At 46.3% G+C, this 24256-nt stretch overlaps 1 protein-coding gene across 17 annotated transcripts in view; it reads right to left on the bottom strand.

Annotated features, from left to right (window-relative positions):
* The window catches only part of FBRSL1 (fibrosin like 1), a 563615-nt gene that overhangs the window by 20990 nt on the left and 518369 nt on the right, over positions 1–24256 (bottom strand). For 9 of the 17 annotated variants that reach the window (XM_068157360.1, XM_068157355.1, XM_068157353.1 and 6 more), the window contains 3 exons: positions 7865–8261; positions 6096–6349; positions 1445–1680 (listed from right to left, as the gene is read on the bottom strand). In XM_068157360.1, coding sequence (XP_068013461.1) covers positions 1445–1680; positions 6096–6349; positions 7865–8261 — 887 coding nt within the window. Of the gene's footprint in view, positions 1–1444; positions 1933–6095; positions 6350–7864; positions 8262–24256 lie in introns of all 17 variants that reach the window. The other 8 variants (XM_068157358.1, XM_068157349.1, XM_068157362.1 and 5 more) reach the window with 3 other exon arrangements.

Genomic DNA, 24256 nt, shown 5'->3' on the forward strand with positions numbered 1-24256 from the left:
GGAAGAAGGCAGGGCAGGGAGCTGTAGGACCCCATGAAAAGCTGCTTATTTGGCAAGTCAGCTGCCGTTTCACACTCCTCTATGTGCGGGAGAGAAGATTTGTAATTTCATTAATTACAGTTATTACTGGAGCCATGTCCCCTCCAGTGTAAATACCATAAATTACCAAACACATGCAGCTGTAAATTTCAACACTCTTCTCTGGTGTTGGGATTAACAGACCTGATCTAGTGGAATATAAGAAGATGTGAGTGAAATATAACAAAAGAGCCTTGCAAGCTGTTCTTGCTCTGAAGGCTGACATCAGCGGGCATGGGTGGGAAGGGAAGGAGCTGCTTGCAGGATTGGATATTGGGATTCTTACTTAGGTCACACAGGAGGTTTCTGAGGAAAGTTTCAAGATCATTTTACACAGCCTAAGCAATGAAGGGAAGGTGTTCACACACGATTACACTGAGCAAACACCTGGGGCTGGATTTTGGGTGGATGATGTTACTTTTAATTGTCTGGCTGCTAAGCAGATTACAGCCCAGGAATGTCACCAGGCCATCAGCAGTGGGAAAGAAAAGTGAGAAACATTGCTCCTTCAGTTCTTGGTAGTTCTTCCCAAATGCTGCTTTTGCTGTTACTCCTGGCTTTTGCTTGCCTTAGCAGAAGAGGCTTGTTTCTACATTTTGGACACACTGTGAATCTGAGAGGGGGAAAAAGAAGCTGAATCTTGTTCATTCAGTCACACAAATGAACTGACAGAAATGGGGAGAGAGAGTGCATTTTAAAGTACTGACAGCATCCATTTGTAGCAGATCTCTAACGATTTGGTAACAGCTGCAGCTAAGTCCCATTGTGCTACAAGCAAATTCAATGGCAAAATGCTAACACTGGTTACATGGCCAGGAGGACCTCTCTCACACCAAGAACCAGCCACACGCGGATTGGTGCTTGTTGATGCAATCAAATAACAAATGCCCAAACTAGGATAGATCAGGGAATCATGAGGAAGGAGGGCAAAACTCCATCAGATGAGATGCTGCACTATGGTGAGAGCTCTGGCTATGCCAGTACAGTCTGCCCTGCAACTGACAGTACTGGAGGCCATTGATCTGGTGATGTCCTTGTTGGTAGGTTTTGGTGTGTCATGGCACCCAGCTCTGGGAAAGGGGAAGAGAAATACACACCAGGACACACAAAAAGGGAAACTAAAGGGACTCCTGATGTGTCTCATGGGTGCAGTATCTGCTCATGGATATCAACATGAGGGGACCTGGAGGCTTCTTGTGGAGGCTCTGGATGGAAAGCAGGTCCCTTTGGGAGTTCTGGGCCTGTGTTTCCAGGCTCCAGGTGGGAAGGGCAGGGACAGCACACCTGGCTGAAATTAAGAGGACTGGGTTTTGTTTGACAAGAGTGGGTTAGGCTTTTTGACCAGAGATGCTCTACTTATCCTCACATTTTGGGCTGGGGTACGCACCATGGGAGGTGCAGAGGGCGGCATGAGCGGCGTCTGGGGCAAGCTGGATGGAAAAGGAGTGAATGTGTGCTGGTGGGTGTGTTGGTGCTGATGCGTGTGTTGGTGCTGGTGAAACTCCGCTCTCAGCAGCGGCACCGGGCCAAGTGAGGCAGCGGCCCGGTCCGAACTCTGAACCAAAAACCGGTTGTTCAGCTCTTGCCTGAGCAGTTCGTGATCTAGAGGAGAGAGAGAGAGAAAAAAAAAAGACACAGAGGCCCGTGGGCCTGTGAGTACCACAAAGACGGAGGAGAAAGAGTCAATATTCACCTGGCATTCCCTGTTTCTGCAGGTCATGCTGTGGTGGTTTTCTACGTGAGGACTCATTGGTGGAGGTAAGAGAGATGCCTGTGACAAAGTACCAATCAGAATCCCCGAATGAGGCTGGCAATACATGATTGGTTGGTTGAATGATATCAACAGGCTGGTATCTAAAGACAAGAGAGAACACCATGAGTCATCACAGCAGAAAACATCATTGGGGGCATCAGCAAGCATCCGCCCCCGGCCCCCCCGCCCGTGGCCCCGCGACCCCCGCACAGCTCCGATGGGCTCCTCCTCCTCCCCAGCACCTGACCAGCCACAGCACCAAGGTGTCTCCAGGAATGGACCTCAGTGCTCTGGTCTTGCAGCATGGTAGGCAGACCTTCCCACACCAACAAGATACTGGGGAGCTCCCTCAAGGACAACAGCTCGCTTCAGAATGCGTAGTACCGACCTGTTTCCTTTGGAGGCTTGGAATTCAGAAGCATACGCGTGCCCTGACAATGGAAGGGGGGCTAACACATCTCGTCAACTCTAATGCATGTACTTAAAGGGTAAAATTTGTATGATCTACAAAGCAATGACATAACCATGGATTTGGGGGGCTGGAAACACCTGCTCAGATAGCCATTTCTCAACACACCCCTGTGCCATCCTCCCCCTTCTCTGGGACACGTGCACAGTGATTGAGAAGATCCACCCTACAAAGTGAGGCCTCCTTTGCAATGCCATTTTTTTCCTGAGATCTTAAATACCAAGAAGTCCTTTCCTCAGTTTCTAACAGGCTATAATTGTCTTTTTTTTTTTCCTTTTCTTTTCCTTTGCCTCCATGTTTTTATCCTATGAAAAAACAGTAGGAAGAGAGGAAACACTGAACTGGCTAAAGTTCTCATGGAGATTGCAATGACTGCAGAAACAACATGTTCCACTGTATGACACATGGCCTCTTCTCAGCATCTTTCTCTGAAAGAATGCCTTGCACAGAATCTGAATGTGGTTTTGGGCAGTGGAACATACCAGCACTACAGAGATTAGGTGCCCAAAGACAATAAGGACAAATGTCCACTTCTCCAAAATGACTGCTGGCATCAATTAAATCCATCTGTGATGCTGCCTGAGAACTTTACACAGGAATCAGCACTCAACATGTTACGTATTTTCTAAGCTCTGGATGACAGACACCCAGTCCCGACTGACCTACTTGCTTCTGCATTTATGTGAATCCACTTCTTTCGGTGCAACACCCCTTTTATACTGCAGCACTGACTACAAAGGGGCAAAAGAATACATGCCCTTTCAAGTGTTATTTCATGTTCTGCAGGCATTTCTTTTACTCAGATTTTCTGAAGGAACATTAGAATGTCCAAATCAATCACTTTCTGAAGCGACATTGTTAAGATCTTTAAAAACAAGCGCTCTGATTTGGAACTTCAAGGTCTCTATTACCACTTAGAAGCTTACATCCTATTGAAACACACTTTTGAAAGCAAAGTTTCGGTGCCTAGGTGGTTTGTTTTTTCAGTAATAAATGTACTGCTCCCATCCTGTGTACTGCTAGCATCTGTATAATAATACAGAAGCAGAAAGCAAGTACACTTGGGATACTGAAGCCTAAGGCACTGGAGCAAAAGAGTCTATAATGGGTTCTCCTTGGAGCAAACAAGCAAAAAAAAAAGGAACAAAAAAAAAAAAGAACAACCTAGACTGCAAGCACTTAGGTCCAAAACCTAACCTCTTTAGAGAATATGAGCATGATTTCGTATGTGTCTGTGTGTGTTTACGCATTTAAATCTGGCATGACTTAAAGAAACCAAATCCTTCTGTTAGCATCAAGATAATCCACTTTTCTGGAGGGAGAGATAAAAGCCAGTTGGCAGTTGTAAGTGCTCTAATATCCAATTTCTTTAAGAGACTTGAAGTCAGACTGATAGATTTGCAGCTGGCTCCAGCCCATAGCCCTGTACCACAGCTTTGGCCTTTGTCAGGAAAAGAAAAGGCCTGGAGATGTCTGGAGGAGCAGTGTGGCACTTGGAGTGCTGCTTCATAGTAAGGATGGGACTGGTGAGTAGTAACTTGGGTCCATGAGGTGCTCTGGTGAATGTCAAGGTCAGGACTAAGTCGTTGTGCCTGCCAGTGACATCTTGTCCCACAGGTCTGGCCATATAATGCCACAAGCAGGAGCAGAGTAACTGAGCAGCCCTTTGACTGCCCAAACACTACTGCTCTGTGTGCAACACATGAGGTGGACATGACAGAAAAAGATCAGTACTGCTGATGTTGCTAGATGCCCTCATGTTCCAAACTGAAGACACAAAGACTGCTGTTTCCTCTGTGCATCCTATACCAGGGCTAGCCTTGGTGCCCAAGTAGAGGGCAGCAGCCCACATGAGGGTTGCTTCTAAGTTAAGTTGTAAACCCTTTAGGTTTCAAAGGGAAGAAATGCCACCAGAAGTGCATCTTGTTATTCAGAGACCTGAACTTGCACCATCAGTTAATGCAGGAGCTCTGAGCTCTACTTCTCTTCTTGGTAACAACAAATGTGCCAAAGTAAACTTAAAGGGATGTCACATTTTCCTCCAAAAGGGGGGAGAAAAGGATGACAAAATAGATATTTCAAAGGGCCACACCCTCTCCAATGGCTTTTCTAAGCTGGCACTTCTGCTGGGAGCACACACACTTGATGGGCACAAGGAGAGCTCGCAGCCAGCAGCAGTTGGATCCTGGCTCTTCGGGGCTGCTCCACATTATTGTTTGCTTTTAAGAAACTTTTATGGGAATGACAGCAGAAGCTGCTGCTCTGCAGCACTCTGTATTGATTTTATGATGTGCCAGTTTGCACGCAGTCCACAGAATGCAGACAAGAGGCATTTCACTGTCTGCGGGGTTAGACGCCCAGACCCTTCCCTCCACTAACTTAGGCTTCTCCTGCTTAAATTGCAGGAGAAATCCTTTTAGTAGGAGCAAGACTGTTACTGCTTCCTGGCAAGCTGCTGAATGTGAATAGGTCACTTGATCTTGCACCTCCTGAAGTTAATGGTGAAAACATACTTTCTTTCAGTGACTGCAATATCGTGCTTTTAGCGAGCGCCTGGATATTTCCTTTTCCAATACTTTCAAAGTCTCCATCACAGTAGTCCTTTGCCTTAAATGGGGGAAGCAATGAATAGGTCTCCCACAGTGCTGCCAAGATCTTCCCAGCCATGTGGTTGAAATTCTAGATGGTGCCAGGGCCTGTGAAAGCCGGAAGCTTTGGCCTATGTGGTCTTGCTTCTGGCTACAACCCCATGGCACTTTTGTCTATCATCGTTCTGAGAGCTCGCTTTGGACCGGTTCACATTTTTCTTTCATTTAAAGAAGCAGTTATAAATAGTGGGTCATTATTTAGCTCCTGGAAGGGAAAAAAGGGATGCAGGCCATCAGATTTTTCCACCCCAAATCTGCCCCCTCTCCTTATTCTCTTAACTGGCTTCATAGGAAACAGAGGGTGTGTTTTTGCCAAATGCTTGTCCTGTTTAAGGCCTGCTGAGTTAGTTGTGGAGTCAAACGCCAGATCAAAAGGAGGCTCCAGCAAGTGAAAGTTGCAGGGAAGTCTCCAGCTGCCAGGGTCTCTTCCAGGGACAGCTGTAGGCTAATGGATAAGCTATAAACAGGGCATTTAGGGCAGAACTGACAATAGAATGGGAGCCAGGGTGAATAAAGGGAACTTTTAAAGGGATGCAAAGATAGTGAGAGCTGAACAGCGCTGAACAGCAGAGCTTGTCATTTGAGCTGCCTCTGCCTCAGACAGAAAGGCCAAGGAGCCATGGGCACACAGAGAGCTTGTGCGGCTGCAGGCAGAGGATCCTGCTCTGCTGGCAGGATGTGCTGCTTGTCCAAGGACTGGAGAAGGGCAGAGGTAGTCAGTTAGAACAACTTCCTGGGACAATTACAAACATCTTTTTTGAGTCAGTTCTAACAGCAGCAGCTTTCATTAGAGCAAGGAGAAAGGAAGGGAGGATGGCGTTAGGGTACATCTGTGCTTTGTTAATCTGAAAAATGTGTGATGGCTGCAGAAGGCCACACTGAAAGACTGATGCCCTGAAAAGGAATTGTTTGTTGGAAAAAATGTTTCAAAACCTTCTTTAGGAAGCTCCAGTGCTGTCTCTACAGTATCTCCTCTGGCAAAGCACATCCAGGTCTCCTGTTTCAATAGCACACTTACAGTTCCAGCACACACTGGCTGTGGAGGGGTCTGCATCACTTTAATCTGCCTGCCCACCAGCCATCCCATCTCTCAACACCCTCCAGTGCATGCATGGCAGATCAGCCCTGGAAGAAGAAGGGAACCTACCCGCAGGGTGACCTGGTATAACGAGGCTGTTGGTAGGTAACGCTGGTGGAGGTGGCAGCGTGGGTGGGGTGGCGAACATGGCCGGATGGTGCTGGTGTTGGGTCTGTGATCTGAGAGAGAAGTGCGAGGTAGCAAGATTAGAGATGGAGAGGGGCAGAGCTGGGCCGGAGGAATGGTGTGGAGGAATCTGGGGAGACAGGGGAAGGTGTTTCGGGAGGCTGATGCTTGTTGCACTGCTAGCACTGCTGCTCCGGCTGCGAAGAGAGAAAGATGGGGAGGGGGAAGAGAGAGGAGAGACAGAGAGAGAGTGTTACAATACAGGGCTGAAACAGTGCAGGAAATACACTACCAGAAACAACACCCCCAGGAAACACTGATCTCCCCAAGCTCATCTTTTTGTTTTTCTTAATGGCAGTGGAGAGAGTAATGAATCTTAATGAACTTCTCCAACAGGGCAAGCCAGGGCTTGGGCTCCCTGGAGTGGCAATCCTCAGAGCCACCTCCCAGATACTGATGAAGGCCACAGAGGCAGCTGGCTTTGCCACGTTTATTTAGCATCTGATAACCCTGCAGTGGCCATGTGTGTCCTTGTGATCGATCACACTCCTCCAATTACTCTCAGCCCCTTTTTCTCTTGCTCTGGGTGCACAGAGCTGCAAAGTGTGAGCGATTTTGGGACCAAGTTGTATCTGCTGTGCATGCTGTGAAGTAATATTCACACAAGCATGCAAACGTACATGGTAATAATTTTTCTCATAGTAATTCTGTATTTTTTATTATTACTCCACTGCAAGTGATCTAAGCGTTGTGGGGGTGAAGGGAATGATCACTGCAGTTATTATTTAGTGGAACTCCCACAATACCAATTATTTGTTGCAATCTAAACCTTTGAGATCTCTCAAATAGTTTGAAATATTATGAATCATTTACACTACAGTGGCATTTACAGGGTAGAACCACCGCAGAGCTTAAGTATGCAGGATGCTATGAGATACATATTAATGGCAGCTTTCTGTGTTCATATGTTGATGCTTGTACAGCCAAATATTATGTCTTAAATAACTTTTCTCATCTTATTCAAACTAGCCTGGTTCTGGTTTGAGAGGCAAGGCCTGTTTTCTGTACCAGCAAAGATGACTATAGAGGTCCCAGCTGACTGGCTAAACTCTTCTCTAGAAATGCTTTATCCATACTGTTGTCACCCATCCTACTTACTGGATGGAGACAATTTAAACAGTGAAGCTAAGCCTCCTGCTAGATCTGAACAGATGAGACTGAAGATTTCTCAGCCTACATATCAGCCCTGTTCTAAGGGACACAGCAGATATAGATAGCCCTCTTTTGATGCTGGTGAAACAAAAAATCTGAGACAACCATGAACAAACCTACTTCAACTGACATCTTTCTGAATATTAAACATGAAGCTTACATCATATTTAGCCCTCAACCCCCCTCAAATTTCTATGACAGAACTAGCCAGCTCAGACAAGACTGCAGTACTCCACTAGAAACTGGACCTAAAGGAACTTTATCCTGGGGTGACACATGCCTTTGTCCCAGAGTGGAAGCATTCATCACCATGTATCAGTTGCAGTTATCCACCACTGCTAGAAAATTTAGCCTGTGGAGTCATCACAGAAAGTCCAATATCCAAACCATGGAGCACCTTATCCAGGCAGTGCTCCTGTCCTGCCTCCCAGCAATTGCTATCACATTTGAAACAAGCCCAGCAACAGCACCAAGATGAGAAGAGCATCCCTTCTGCCTACCTGATATTATTGAGTCCGTTGTGGGCCACCTGGTGATGCACTTGGTAATTGAGAGGTGGAGGGATGTGGCTCGGAGGCTGGGTCCGAAGCTCAGGTATTAACTGCGGCTGCGACTGCGGCCGAGGCTGAGGTTGCGACTGTGGCCGAGGCTGCGGCTGAGGTGTGAGCCTTGGTGGTGCTGGTGCTGAAATCACTGGCTCCTTCTTCAACAGGGGGCTTGCTCTGGCGCTCGACGTGGGTGCTGAGGAAGTAGAAGTCACCACGGCAGCTACTGGCTGGGGGCTGGGGATAGGCAGGGCGAAGGGCACGTCGGTGCTCAGTTCTCGGCTCCGCTCTAGCCCAGACACCTTTGGGACATTGGCTGCTTTTGCTTCTGGCTTGTCATTCAAGGTGGGACCTTGTGGAGCAACGAGAATAAGAACAAAGCACGGGCTGAAAGGTTTGCATTTGTTTCTCTGCTTGGCAGAACACATGCCTGAGCAAAAACAAGTCATGCTTCAGCTCGTGGGAGCGTCGTGGGAGCACTGCTGCTCCAAGATGGATGTGTGTTTGTGTGTCTGTCCTTCCGCTGTCCTTGACTGGCTGTTCTATGGTTCTTGTTAGCATGTGTCCAAGAGACTTAGCTGTCATTAAATGAATGCACACTACAAAGAACATAGCTTTGTGACTTCTACAGAGTCCCAAGGTTACCTACAGTAGGAGTTTGAGTGTGTCTCAAGTTACTGCTACAGTATTTCCTGCTCCATGTAGGTTTTAAGGCTCATCATGAACTCATTCAATTTTCTCAGTGCTCTCTCAAGGTAATCTGCATTGTGTTTAGGCTCAGCTCCAGCTCCGGATGACCCAAGCACTACTCATTGATGATAACCCCACCTGGCTTCTAGGGAGGAGACTACCTGGGATCATCTCCATGCAGCAAAGGATTGGACAGTTCTGCAGCAAAGCTGTGCTGTGGCACTGCCATGCACTGGCCACACACTTATGAAGACAGACAGACAGAGAAAGCTGGAAAAATGCAGTCAGAAGTGCAGTGAGCACCCAAGTGTAGTCCTGCTTGCCCTAAGTATTGCACACCCCTGCATGCACCACATGTCAAAACTATCCAGAACATTGTGACCTTGCAAGATGCACCTTATGTGGCAATTCCATATGGAATGACTCCCCCTGTGATGCTAAATATCTCTTTTGTTTTAAATAAATTAAGCTAAACAAAGCAGCCTAAGCAGTTAACAGGCTGGAAAGGGCAAAGGGAGGAAAGGAGAGGTATTTCAGATCAAGCAACATCCAAAAGGTCAAAGACCACTGAAAGGACCAACATGAATGTGATTCAGCTCCCACTGTAACTCCCTTTTCAACAGACTGTGTGCCCTGGAGTGCACACAGACCCACAAGTCCAAGAGAAGCTGTCCATGGGGTACAAGACCCAGTGCTGGCCACGTGTTCCACATGCACATGCAGCTCTCCTAAGTGACTTTTAGGATACATGCTTCTATTACCCACCAGAAGGAGCTGGGGGCTGTTTGTGTTGAGCTGGCTTGAAGACATGCAAGAGACATTACCTACGCTCATTAGCATGCTCCCAACACCCTCACAAACAAATTCCACCTTTGAAATTTTCCTGTCTCATCAAAGCACGGAGCGAGTTCCTGCTGTAGGAGGTGTGGAAATCACACACGACACACCCCGCGAGCTAATTCTGGCCGTGCAGATGCTCTACCCAGGAGTTTGCAAATGCAAAAGGCCCGAGTCCTCACTGCTGCTGCCTCAATGACCTGAGCCACCCATGCCAGCATTAGATGCGGGGGACAGCGATGAATCAGAGCACACCAGCTCACTTGCTGAACACAAAATGCCCGCATGGTGATGGCATCTTCTTCCTTGAGATAAAAGGCAGTTTCCCACACTACTCCTGGCTCTGCTTGCACTCTCACCATTGCATCATTTCCTTCATCCATCCATCAATCAACCAACCCATAGATACATAAATTCAGAATATGAAAAGAGAAGAAATGGAAACCTATGCATTATATTCATCAGCTGAAGGTGTCAGAGAATTGTGGCCTCAAACCTACAAATGACAGGAAGAAGCCTTTCAAAACAGCAGTGCTCTGGCTGGCAGCAAGTACAATCAACCCTGTACTGTCCAGTGCCTTGTGCACCTTTGTAGGTTTGACAGAATGTCTGGTGGCCCTAAATTACTCCCTACAACAAACAGAAGGCTGACTCCTGTTTCAGGAATTTCTTTTTCAATGATGACTTCATGCATCACAGGTACCCTGGGTTTGGAGATTGCCACTGGACTCAGTTCCCACCTTATTCACAGTAACAAAGATTTAATTTCTAAAACCAACTTATCTTTGCTCCTGTGCACCATCATCTTTTAGAATGCCATCCATGTTTGTAAGTTTTCCTCAGATTTTATTCCTAGCCATGGAAAAATTGTCATTGATTAGTCCAGCCAGGGGTCCCCTCGCTGTTCATTTTGGAGAAGGTGTATTCACAGCTGTAGATCTCACTGGTTTTTTCAAGAGCTACCCATTAAAAGCAATTGGGTTTCATTCCTGACCATAGGTTTCCTGAGAGCCTATTAGCTCTTTCCATCCAACAGGTCTCTTCCTACAGAGTTAAACTCCATATTGTGTAATTATAAGCAATGGAGACTAATGGTGTATATTCAAAACACACTGGCACCACAAAAGTTAGTTGAGTAAAAAGTCAATTAGATTCGAAACAAATCAATAAAGTCCTGCATTAAAAGCAGCTGTTTGGCCAGTTTTATGTACAACTATTGATTCCCTGTGGTTTCAGCATTAGTTCTCATTTGCAGTTTTCCTAAAGCAACAGCTCATGCTCCTTGCAGACTGAATTGACCAGCCAGCCCTGTTGTACCAGTCAGTACTAGGGCCACATGGCTAATTTCTGCTGCCAATGTGCATCTCTCAGGTTGTGCTACTGGGAAATGCTTTTGTGGTTCATTCTCAATAACAATGAAAATACCTATATGCTTCTTCCCCTCTCCCTCTGGAAGAGCTACAGCCCTAAGTGTGAGTATCTTCTCTCCTTTTGTAGCTACGTTGAGCTAAAGCAGAAGCACAGAGAAGGGAAAGATACAGCATTCATCCATGGGTGAGACAGCAAACTCCCTAACCCTTCTTGGCCACCACATGGGAAGGACAGAGGCTGAATCCTGGTGTTTTGGTAACTTTGCTGTTTCCCTTTCTGATAGCTGTTATGCAGTCAAGACAGAGAAACTGCTTTAAGTGTGGCCGAATGCAATGGATGAAGGGAACCAGAGGTGAACAAAGGCAGCACAAACCACGGTGAGAAATGAAAGGAAGACTGTGATGATGGGCACTGAGACCTGCTTGGTGCTTGGAAGTCAAACCTTCTGAACAGGAAACTTTTCTCACATTTAGGTGTCTCACTTAAGTCTCTGGTAAAATAGACTTGGACAAAATGGAAAGTAGAGGCCCAAATGGAAATACATCTCTTCCACGTATCTTACTGCTCCAGGAAACACAAGAGGCACTTCTAAGCAAAGGCTTAAGATCCTTCATCTCAGCTAACTCCAGTGAGAGCCTTACTTGCACTCTTGACACTGCAGAACACATACACACACACACACACATCTTGGCTTCTTTCTTTCCTTTCACACTCTTCTACCAACACTTACTTCCACCTGTTCAGTGCCTGTTTCCAATACCCACTCACTAGCTAACCACACTCCAGAGGTCTCCAGAATCCTGACAATTTTGAGGCCATTTCCCCTGTGTAACCTAGAAACAATGATTTTTGAAGGCTATAATTACCCAGTTTCTTAGCTATTAACAAGATCCTCATCATGATAACTATCACAAAAACCTCCAAATCAAGTTTTTTCCTCTTCATTCACATGATGTCTCTGAGCTACCTTCCCTGAAAGCTCTCAGAAAGGTAATTTTAATGGGTTTAGTGACAGATGTTGCCCATTCTGATCAGGATCTCAAACTCTGCAGTTTCTCTGGAGGGTGCTCAAATATCCCTCCTAAAGAACTACACTCTTGTATGCCCAAGTTCCTTCCAACTGACCAGGCTGACTCCTGGTCACACATGGAAATATCCCAAGGAAAGATGGAATATTCTCTTTCGTGCAAGCTGGATCAGGTTGCACTGAGACCCTTTCAGAAATGTCTGTGCTTTGGTTCTAATCTAACCCTTCCCCGTAGACAGACCTACAGAGCTGAACACAAGTGCCTCAACAAAAGCAGAGACCCACCAGACCACACAACATTGTTCTAGAGGCAAAAATCTCTTCATTTTTTACCAAGTCCTGGAGTAATTTTCATGCTTAATGATAACAGGCTGAGCCAATTTGCCTAAGACTTGACAGTCAGCTCCAATAATTCCACCTTAATTAAACCTGAACGCGTGTCAGTTCAGCTCGTCCTTTCACAGGAAATGTGACATTTGCAATGATTCATGTTTCAGCCATGCTAAGAGAAGGCTGGATCACATCTGCCATTCTCCACCATGCAGAGCGCTACCCTTTTCAGCATGCCAACTTTGTTTATTTTCCAACCAAACACTCTGGACTCCTTCCATTGAGAGGCTTTTCTTAAATGCACAGACAGTGAAACATGTCTTGATCTCACAGGGTGAATGATGACTCCGTGCAAGGGACAGGGAGGAAAGGGCTGAAAATGCTCTAACAAGAAAAATGACAACCTGGGATGAGCGACTCTTGCCTCCTTGATCAACTATTTGTCATTTGGAGGGTGGCAAAATTTTAACCTCCCTGTGTCTTGGCCTATTTATCTGGTAGAGAAGAAAACTTTGAACAACCTTTAAAAGCACACAGAGTGCTTTAGCCACTGCTTCTGGAAATCTACAGAAACAAGAGCTGAAGTTTCAGGCTATTCCCAAAGTCAGCTACAGCTGAATTTGCTGCAAAAAGTGTCATTGAGGAGTTACCTAAACCCAAAAAACCATCACCATGGCTCTGAGATGAAACTTCAGTGAATTCAAGATCTGTGACTGGAACACACACACTGCCCATCCCCGTGGCTGCCAGTGTGTAACTACATGGCATTGGAGGCTAGCTACAATACAGAGAGTCCCAGGCACAAATTAAACCTTTCTGTTACGGGAATTTGCTTTCAAGCTGATTAAGAGTAGCTCAAGTGCAAGGGATTAAGCATGTAAAGGCTGCTTTGAGAACTCCAATAAGCAGTTACTGTGTTATACAAACAGTACTTAGGGCAACAGCAGTTCCAGCCCTGCCTCCCGCTCTTTGCAGGCTGCTGGTTGCTGCTGAAAGGGGACTGTCAACACACGTACAATGTGATTGGAAATAATCTAATCTTGCCTGCATGCCTTTCCTTTGTCTCTTGAAAAAAACAAAAGAAAAGTGGAGTCATTCAGATGTCTTTCTGCAGCCTCCCTTGTTGTATTCTGACTGTGCTGGTGATGGGGTGATGCGAGAAAGAAATTTCTCTCCCACATCCATCAATGACATCTTTACCAATGGCAATTTCCCAAGAAACACAACCACCACCATCTGCAGCCTATCGCTCCACCCTCTCCCTGAAAACAGACACAGGCCAAGCTGGCTAGGATGAACCCTGCTCCACGCTGTAATTCCAGCAAGAAATGTTGCACAAGCATCACACCACAGGAATGAAAGGGACAGATGTGGCAAGAAGCTGAGCAATTCAGAGGTGGCTGATGAATCCCAGAGACAAGTTTTGAACCATCAGCATGGGGAGTGAGTAGAGAAAAACATTATTTTACAGCAGTAGCTCAAAACAAAGAAGTAACAGAAGGAGAAGTTCAGTCAACTTCACTAAGCCTTTCTTTTTCTTTTCTTTTTTTTTCTTTAATTGAGTTTTTAGAGTGCTGCATAATGTGTTGTGGATATGCAACACATATAAGCAGAAGAGACAACAAAGCATTTTGCATTGGCAAGGATAACACTGACACTGGTAGAGTGCTTACAAGTGAAAAATCAATATTTAAATGCCAAGTCTTTATCCCTAGTGGGTTTTTTTTGCTTTTATATAGATGACTTTTTCCTTGTGTTTCAGGAGGGGAGTGCTATTGAAGACATTAGATGATGAGCTTGGTTTGAAGCTGAGGGAGAGTAGGTTTAGCCTGGATCTTAGGAAGAAGTTTTTCAGTATGAAGGGTGGTGAGACTCTAGAATAGGCTGCCCAGGGAGGTTGTGGTTGTGGCCTCCCCAGGGGTGTTCAAGGTCAGGCTGAATGAGGCCTTGAACAGCTGAGACTAGTTGAGAGACGTCCCAGGCCGTGGCAGGGAGGTTGGAGTAGATGATCTCTAAGGTCAGTTCCAACTTAGGCCATTCTATGAGCTCTATCATGACAGCAGCATATTGCACATGAGGTTATGTCAATAAAATACTCTCCTGTGACGTGAGCTAGCTCCTCAGAGCACCGCAGGCCTCTGGTGGATTTTACACATCCTACTGAGGGAAGTAAGCCAAGTGCAAGCCCAAACCCTCCCACTTGGCCCTGACCCCACGCTGCTGAGCTCAGCCGTCGGCACGCAGGGAGCAGGTTCTTTGTTCACGGGGAGGGTCCCCAGCCTGTCCCCGTGACCGAGTGCCACCGTGGCTTTCAGCGCGAGGCTTCCGCCAGCCGGTTGGGATTCAGCCCCTATCACTCAGTTCATTTGTGCAGAGCTGTCTGTCAAGTCAAATCGTCGTGCTGCAATCTGAAACACCCTCCCAACAGCTGCCACTATCAATTACTCTCCCAGACAGCCCTGACTATCAGGAAGGGAACTGGAGCGAGCACTTGCCAGTTTTAATAAACTGTGTTGCCCAAGTCATTTAACCTGCTAGATTGCTGTATGCTGGGGCTGTAACAAGCCTTCAGCTTTTCAACCTAGAAGAAAGCAACACTGGCAAAAAGCTGTCAGTTTGGTCCTCGGAATTAACTTCCAAGGGTGTCTCTCCCCCCTTCTCCTTTCTGAAACACCCAAGTTTGAAAGTAAAACATCTTCAAGTCATTTTCATAATGTCAGGACCAGGAAAACATCTCACACTTTTAACACAGAGCCAGCAGCTCCCGAGAGTGAAGGTTGACATGCTCCTGAGCAGAGGGAGCTCCTATCTCCTCTTACACCCACATGGACATGTCCCCTGCACACTCCCCAGTGCCAGCTCTGTCCATGTGTTGATCACCACCACTGCAGCAACGTGGATGCCCTGACCAGCTCCAGGGACCAACCATTCCAGCTCAGTTGTTTATACTCTCAGCATGGTTTTGGTTTCTCCCCCAACTGAAAACTCAAGCGTGGCAAATGTACCTTTACTCTGGCACTTTTGGGACTGGGAGGAGAGATTTCCTAAAGAAACATTTATTTAAAATTAAAACACTTGGACTCTGCAAATCCAGAAGATGATTCCAAACCACTATGCTAAATGTTTTCCTTAGCCGGCTACGTGGATAAGAGCCTTTGTTGTGAAAGCTTGCAGCGCGGAAAGATTTCACCCCCTCCCCTACAAACTAAGAGCAACAGCATTAAGACCTCTGGACTTGTCTCTGATTTGCTGCTTTATGGCTCTTTAATGGGATGTTTTATTCCTGGAGATTGGGGAGCTTTCCATGCTCTATCCAGGCATGTTAGCTGTAAGCATGCCTGATGACACTCCAAAGCTGCGGGAGCTGTATGAAAATGGGTGCCAAACACAAGGATTGGGGCCAGAGCATAAGGAAGAAGGATCACCATTCAAATCCCCCCAAAGTAAGTCACACTGCATTTTCCTAGCAATGCTGCTTCTGGCAACATTTCAATGCAAAGCTGAAACTGGATTTGCAGCTAAAGCACCTACTGTGGATGCTGCCGTTGTAATGAGATTGAAAGTTTCATACAGGCTTTTAATCTGGGGCTATAATGGTGAATCAAACGCTGCAGGGTTCAATCTCTTCAGTGCTGCTCCTAAGCAGATGTCAGAGGCCTCAAAACAAGTGACGCAGGAGCCACTCCATCACCCTGGCCAGAGAACGTTATTAAAGCTTCTTGTAGTTACTTACTAAAGGTGTGCTTGCCTTGTTTTGTTGTGTGTTGGGTTTGGGTTTTTTTATGTGCAGTGGCATACTGTACACCTAATCTGAGTGACAGACAGAGACAAGGTAAATAAGCCATTAGAAAAACACCCCCAACGTGACAGCAAGAGAGCACAAACAGCTCCAGCTGTAAGCTTTGTAACAGACAGAGCTGCTCTAACCAAGGAGTCTTATGATTTTAACTAAAACAACAGCCAATAATAAACCATCAACTACTACATTACAGGAGAAAAGGTACTACTTGTGCTGTTTGAAATCCGTATTGATTCCCATCTAGCCTGTGAGTGAGTTATTAATCACTCCAATTAAATCATGAACACAGGTCTTTACGCTGAAATTGAACCCCCACCAATAGATCGATAACTCAAACCTCCAAGAGCAATTACTGCTCAGCATAATAGAGCAGCTTGTTACAGCGAGCTCCAAGCAGACCACAATTCTCTCTGCCCTGTCTTTCACAGGCAGTGAACACAAACCAGGGGGGAAAAAAAAAATAGAAAGAAAAAAAAAAAGAAGAGAGAGATTTTATAACTATTATTTTGAAAATAAACAGACATCTGCTTAGAGTTACCTAATCTCTCTCACATCACAGAGGCAGATCTGCCAAGGTCACATTGGAGACATGATTACATTTTTTCACAATTTGTTATTCTAGCAAAGCCCTGATAAGATTGAACTATTGAAGTTCACACTCTGGTTTAATTTCAAGAGGTTAAATGCCAAATCCTTTTCTTATTGCTACAAGGAAGGGATCTGCCAGGCTGCATAATACCCTGTGTGGGCTAAGACAACAATTTTGTTTCATCTGCACAGTCTTATGAAGGTTTTGATATTTTATTATTTTTTTTTTTCCTTAAGTGACATCAGAGAACTCCAAACTCCCAAAGAATCATTCAAAGGAAAATCAGAAAGTGAGACTGTGCTGGAGGAGTGCAAATGACCTTTCAGACCTTCCAGCCCGGAGAAGTTAAGTCAGCAGCTGGGCTGAGAATGCACACTGGCTAACCAAAACCAGAAAAAGGCAAAGGAGAACATTCTTGAACATCAGATCATCTCTGCTGGGAACAGAAGATGATCATCCTAACCAGCCAAGCGTGTGCAGGGTCACAGAAATTCCCATCTCTGCTTTGGAAGACAACTGATGTTTGTCCTGATGCAAGGCAGAGTACCCTCCCGCACTCAAGCCCTGCCACTTAGCTCCCACATCCTTTCCAGGTGAGAGCCACATTTCTGCACGAGTCCTTGTTCCTGATGGGCTGGCCCCTTCAAGCAGGCCCCTGAGTGCCATCCATCATCCTTCATTAGGGAGGCTATTGGCAGCCAATTAAGTGGTGATGGACCCACACCACGAAGCTAATCAAGACGAGTTCATACCCTATCCTTCAGCCTGCAGGCACTGGCTCCTCTCTGGGATGAGTGTCACGTTACTGCTCCTTCCCTCTGCCAGATCACTGTCGGATGTGTTGAAACAGCCTTGGCCGTGGCTCAGCACACACACAGAAAATGACACCGACTCAGGCAACACAAGAAAACAAGCAGGTAGAGGCGCTGGGATCTCACCAGGGCTTTCCACCAGCAGACAAACACAGTAGCTTTTGCAAAAGGGAGGCAGGGAGAGAGATTATCTGTTCCTCACTGAAGCAGAGGCAGAAAGAGCCCAAACAAGTTTTCTTCCTCCCTGAAGATCAGAGGTTATAACTGGAGGTAGAAAGATCAAATTGTGTAGGGATCTCCTGTCTGGAATGTGGCACATGCTACTCATGTGAACTACATCAGCTCAAAATCCAACACCTTACACACATGTCCAGAAAAAGAGCTCATCTCTGGTCTCTAGATGACCACATGCATCAAATTCTGTGCTTTCTAAACATTTTTACTGGAAGCACACATCAGACCCTTTAAGGTGTGGAAGGAAACTCACTGGTAGAGCTGTGATAAAACTAAGGAGCCACAAAACCTGCCCATTTCCCTCATACTTAGTGCCTGCTAGACCCATGGTTTCAGCAGGTAGGAGGCTCCATGTTGAGCTCTGCTATTTAAACTTTCAGGGATAACAAAGACAGCAGGAGTAATTTCTAATGGGTTTAAGTTTGCAGTGCTCTTTACTAAATGTCAGAAGACTGCAGAAGAAGACCTATTGTGCCTCTGTGTGATCAGCACTTGAAAGGCCAGAGCTGCTTTTCTGGCCCAGGAAGGCCAGAACTGAAAGACTGCAAGTGGTGGCAAACAGACCTGTTTAGAAACCGTCTCAGTAACTTGACTCAATTCCATTACCTGATGCTATGGTGGAGTTGTGAGAATGGAAAGTTCTGCTGCCAGGTGACCTAGACTCTGCTCAACAGGCTCTGAAAGGAGTGACTACTGACCAGGCCCAAATTAGCAAAATCCTGCCTTATTTATTTGTTAAGTCCAGCACTCACAGGTCAGTAACTGCTGTCACTTGTGCTAATATGCTTGTCGTTTAGGAACACAACACTTGAGATGGGGTGCTTGTCAGACAGGGCTTTCCAGCCAGCAACTCCCCATAACCCACAGCCTCCCACTGCTCTCCCTTCTCACTCCCAGGCACAGAGGCATCTTCCAGGCAGATACTTTCATACTACTCTGAAACAACACATCTAGCTGTTACCACATTGCCTCCATTTTGCTCGCAGCTATGCAGTAGCATCCCTTTTGGTTAACTTTGTTGAGCATCGTGGGTCAATACACAATACCTGGAAGAATTTTCCTGCAGGCTCAGGAGCAGGAGGGTTTCCAACCTCACTCCTTAGACACAGCCAAAACCCAGCTCTAGAGCTGCTGGAATAGCATCTTAAGAAACATGGAGACATTGAACTTAACAGACTGACTACATTCCACCACATTTCAAGTTGCATCATGGATAATTAAAATATTCAAGGGACAAGCTGCAAGTTGTTAATCAGGGAACATTTAGTTGAATGGTGTGTGCCCTTTGGATTTGGTCCCTATGGCAACCCAATATTCACTCCAAAAGGATGTGCCGGAAGGAGCACGCCAGAAGCTGCCTCAACATTTCAATTCACAGAGTGAGCAATGAATAAATACAGCTACTGACAAGCACAGTACAAGCAAAAAGGGGTTGTAAACAGCATTAAGAAGCCACAGATGGCCTTTTGCTTTTTAAGATTGAGAAGGTCCACTCTGCCTTGAAACACCCTCTGTAACCATCAGGAAAGCCAGACTGTGCTGTGCATGGGGCGTTGAATCACCAGCAGCTACCCAAGGTTTATAATTGAGGAGCTTTCCTTCAATTTCTAACTTCACAATTATGAGCAAGTAGTGTGCCTGGGTGGCCAAAAAGGCCAATGGATCCTGGCTCGGATCAGAAAGGCTGGGTCCAGCAGGAGTAGGGAGGTGATTATCCTCCTGTCCTCAGCTCTGCTGAGGCCACACCTCAAATGCTGTGTCCAGTTTTGGGCACCTCAATACAGGAGATGTGGAGGTGCTGGAGCCAGTGCAGAGGAGGGCAACAAAGCTGGGGAACAGCCTGGAGCACAAATCTTATGAGGAGTGACTGAGGGAGCTGGGGCTGCTTAGTTTGGAAAAGAGGAGGCTGAGGGGAGACCTCATTGCTGTCTACAACTACCTGAAAGGATGATGTAGAGAGGCTGGTGCTGGTTTCTTCTCACAGGTAATTAGTGATAGAACATGAGGGAATGGCCTCAAGCTATGACTGGGTAGGTTTAGACTGGGCATTAGGAAAAGATTTTGCACAGGAAGAGCGGTCAGGCATTGGAATGTGCTGCCCAGGGAGGTGGTTGAGTCACAGTATCACCAAGGTTGGAAGAGACCTCAAAGATCATCAAGTCCAACCTGCCACCACAGACCTCGTGACTACATCATAGCATGGAATGCCAACCGAGTCACCACCCCGGACGTGTTTAAAGGTGGTTTGATGTGGTGCTTGGGGATATGGTTTAGGGACAAACTTTGTCCAGCAGGGTTCTTGGTTGGACTTGGTGATCCTGAGGGTCTCTTCCAACCTGAATGTTTCTGTGATTCTGTGAATTCCTGAGAAATTGTGATTGGTTTTCCACTCCCCATACTGGAAGCTGCTGCATAAAGATCTTAAAAAAAAAAAAAGCAATTCTGGCTCAAGAGAAGACAAAACTTTGAGAAGGCAGCAGCATGTCAAGGACAGTGCCACCGCGTGCTCAAGAAAGAAAATGTGTGAGATGATTGATTGTTTCCTTCAAAACAGGAAGAGTGGCTTGGTATGCAATAAGGAAAAGAAAAGAGTACTTCACTGCACAGCAGAAGGCAAGCTCTTTCAGCATGATCTCAGAGTGTGTGAAACGGAGCCACCAAGCTGCTTTCTCCTCTGATGAAGTGTGAATTCTTCAATGGGCAGGAGAAGTTGGGGAAATATTTTGGTGCCAGAAATACTTGAGGATAATGTAAGATCTGGCATCTAGTGAGATCTAACAGAGGAACTCTGTGTTGTGCACTGCAATGGAATCACACCCCATTAATGAAAAGCTACTCTTGAATCACTTCTTGCATGAGGGTTTACGGCTTTGGAAAGAAATCTCACAAGGCTGGAGGGTGCTGGATGGTGCTGGATGGTGCTAGGTTGCTTGGGCTGCTGTGATGTGCAGAAAGCCCAAATCAGTAACTGAAGACTTGTGAACCCAAATGCTTTCCCTTCATTCCTCTTCCTGCTGGTTCATTGGAGTCTCTTTGCATCCACTGTAGTGGCCCTGCTGTGACTGTGAGATATAAGCACAACTTCTGCAAGGCTGCTGGATCCAAGTGGTACTTTCAGCTGCATGTTGTGAAAGACAGGGAAGACACCTAGGATTCTGACATGCACAAGGACTATTCACTGTAGTGAGGGAGATTGACCCAGTAGAGCATCCTCTGCTCTACTAACTGAGGTCTCTGGGTGATGGGATTTGCTGGGGGCCCCAGCAGCACACAGTTCTGCCATCTCCCTCTTCCCAGGCACAGCCTCAATGCTTGTAACCCCCACATTACCCTCTGAGCTGGAACTGGACAGGCACTGCCACAGAACTAACCTCTGTTTTAGGCACCAAACAAGTAGAGACTCAGACATCTGTAAGCATAATCACAGGAATTACTGCATGTGAAACTGCTGCACATTTTTATTCAGTATTGGGTGAAAGAAAGAGACAAGTATCTGGGCTTAGCCTGCAGATACTTTTCCAAGACAGTAATTGCTGCATAATTCATAGTCTTGTTTTCACATGTTTGCCATGTGTACCAACAATCCTATTGAATTCACTGTAAGCTTTCCCTTCAAGTCCTCTCCATGTCACAGTTCTTCCAAACAGCAGAAACACAAACAAGCAGAAGCTCAGCACTAAGCAGCAACTCAGGTTTGGCAAACTCCTGTAATCCCAGATTCTTGCATATTAGGAAAGAGGGGTCCAAACTAATTCTTGAGAGTTTCCACTCCACATCAGCACAGCAGACAACATCTTTCACTCATTATAACTGCATTTCCCTGCAAGCAGTTCCCTGTGAAGTCAGAACTGAGCCTTCATATCTCTACCCAAAGCCACCTGCTCCCCATCAACACCAGATCACACAGGCTGGAGGAGTACTGCCCTCTACATGAGGCAAGGCTCATAAATAGTAAGCATTTGCAACTGATAGGAAATCTCAGCACAGTTAGAAGCAATTTATAGCTTCCGCACCAAAGAGGCTCACAAAGAACTGGCAGTGATGATGCAGGTCCTCACTCAGCCTTTCAGCAGTGGTTTGAGGCTCCCCAGCTTACCAACTGGAGATTATAGAGTAGATCTTTGCAGGAGGAGATTCCTTCTTTTTAAGAAGTGCATTAGTTTTAATGGCCCCCAAATGGTTAACCAATCCAGTGACTGCAAATGAAAGGCCTCCGTGGGCAGAACCCAAGCTGGGGGCAGTGGTTCTGGGTTTTGAGGACACAATATGGTTTTGTTTTCTGAGGCCAACACTCTGAACTGCCAGTGGTTGGTTTCAGGGAACCACCTCCTCCTGCATTAACATATTCATTGGCAAAATCTATCACATATGTTGCGTGCAAACTTGCTGAGAGTTTGATTCAGCTCTGACAGCACGAGAGCCTCTCGCCCAAATATCTGAAAGTCATAAAATCCACACCGTCCTCCCGATTCCCCACGCTGACCGCGTTCGCTTTGCACTGACAGCAGTGGGGAACCTGCACAGATACCTAACCATGCTTACAGACAAAACAGGAGGGGTATCAGTTTCTAATATGTCTCCATTTTACCTTCCTCCTCCCCCAGCTTGAGGCCACTACTCCCAAACCTAGCACACTGCCTTTACATTATTCTTCTGCTGTAACTAATGCAAACGGTGAGCCCTGTTCATCTCTCAGGTGCAACTGCAACAACCACAGAAGCAGCTGAAGGACCAAGGGCCCTTATACCAGACCAGTGCAGGACTACAACACCGCATTGTAGAAGAGAACAAATCTGTCCAGCTGGGCTACAATGCACGTAACACCCCACAGTATCCTCATCCCTCCTACCCTGCTGTATCCATTTTGGTTTTCTCGGCTGTCTAACCAAATTGCAAAAGCATCTCCTCATCTTACAGAGGCACGTGCTTGTTCCCAGAAGATGGGAAACAGAACAACTGGTTCATGTTGGCATGGGGTGACTGTCACAAAAGCAACAATAGTGCCTTTGCTACAGGCTGTGCTCATGGAAATAACTGGCTGATCAAACCCTACCTTATGATCACTCCACCAACAGAAGTCAGGCCAGGAGGGATAGAGCACCCATTATTTCATATATAGACATGGGAAGCAAGGAAAATGATGGAAAAATTATGGAATAGCACTTTGCAGACAGTAGGTGTTCCTGTACTTAAAAGCTTCTCCCCAGCCCTTTGTTCCCCAGGCAGGCTCAGGGCTGTGCTGCTCCACAGATTCTGCACTCCCCAGGGCTGTCAGGCTGCCGGAGGCTCGGAGCGGCTGCTCTGAGTGCGTAGGGCTCTTCCCATTAATTCATTAAAACCAAAGCCAGATTTCCCTTACACTAGGTACTGCATGTTTCTGAGAAATCCTGGCCTCTTCTAAGACCAAACAACCAAGGGTGGCAGGAAGGATGCAAGGATATCCCCCATCAAAGGCACTGTGGGAGCCATAGGCCTCTCCACATCACATCTCCAGGGACTAAAGCTTGGCTGCGTTCAGAAGATAAATCCACCTTCTCCCCCCTTTCTCACAGTAGCACAGAACAACTCCCCCATTACCAGCATTGGATGCCAGTAAAGGTCTCCTTTTGCTTTCTTGTGTAAGGCATTTCCCACCCCTTCATTTTGTAAATTACCAGAACAGACATTTAAATGCACAAGAGTCATCTGAACAGAGTATTCATGCCTTGGGCATTTTTATGCTCTACAAGGAGAGAAACAAAAGGGCCTCATTTAATACCTCCCTACAGCATTCCCTGTTCTCACTCTTCCCTTGTGAATCTCTGAAGGCAAACTCTCAGTGGCTCAAGGCTCCTGCAGTACCTCAGCCCCCTCCTTTTTTAAGAGCAAGACACAGAGTTTTAAAGCAAATCTTGCTGGCTGACTGGAACCAGTGGTGGGAATCCTTTAAAGAAGAGAAAAATCACTTGTAACTAATAAAAAGGGAAGAAAACTCATATTCCTGTGGTTTTATTAAGCACCCATGGGAGTCTTACAAAGGGCAGGCACATCTGCTGCTTCTGTGTGCTTCAGTGGCTCCCTTGGTGCTGCAGCACTGGAGCTCTGGGAGGGAGAGAAGGAATGGCCTCCATGCACCTGCACCCTCTGCCTCCTGGGATGCCAAGGAGTGGGGTGGCTCTGCCCAATTTGTGTTCCTTTTCACAAACACTGCATCAAGCCCACAGAGCCTGTCCTTTGCCCTGGATTTGGAGATCTAGCTTTACAAAACCATGGGAAGCCTCCATCTTCTCTGACATACAGAAACCATCCAATGTTTGAACAAAGTTTTGTGCTAGATCAAAAACCCTGACCTGCAAAACTGTCCTTGGGGCTTTGCTTTTATTCTTTAACAAAACCCTCACCTACAATAATTTTCTGGTCCTCAGCATCAGAGAGAAACATCACAATATACGGGGGCCAACAATGTAACTTAATCTCTTGCCTTATAATTGACATGTGAAGAAGTCTGACTAGGAAAGGACCCCCAGGTCATGGCTGGCAAGAGCTGGGTTTGCTGCGTGGCACTTGGTGACAGCAGCTCTCCTAGAAGGTAAGGAAAGAACTGCAGCCCTGGGACAGCAGTTCGCTCTCCATTCCCCCTTCCCGGTTGTGCCATCCACATTTCTTCTTCCCTTATTGT

Source organism: Melanerpes formicivorus, unplaced genomic scaffold (genome assembly GCF_026170545.1).
Source record: "Melanerpes formicivorus ecotype bairdi unplaced genomic scaffold, bMelFor1.0.p_v2 SCAF_36, whole genome shotgun sequence".
Classification (NCBI taxonomy): Eukaryota; Metazoa; Chordata; class Aves; order Piciformes; family Picidae; genus Melanerpes; species Melanerpes formicivorus.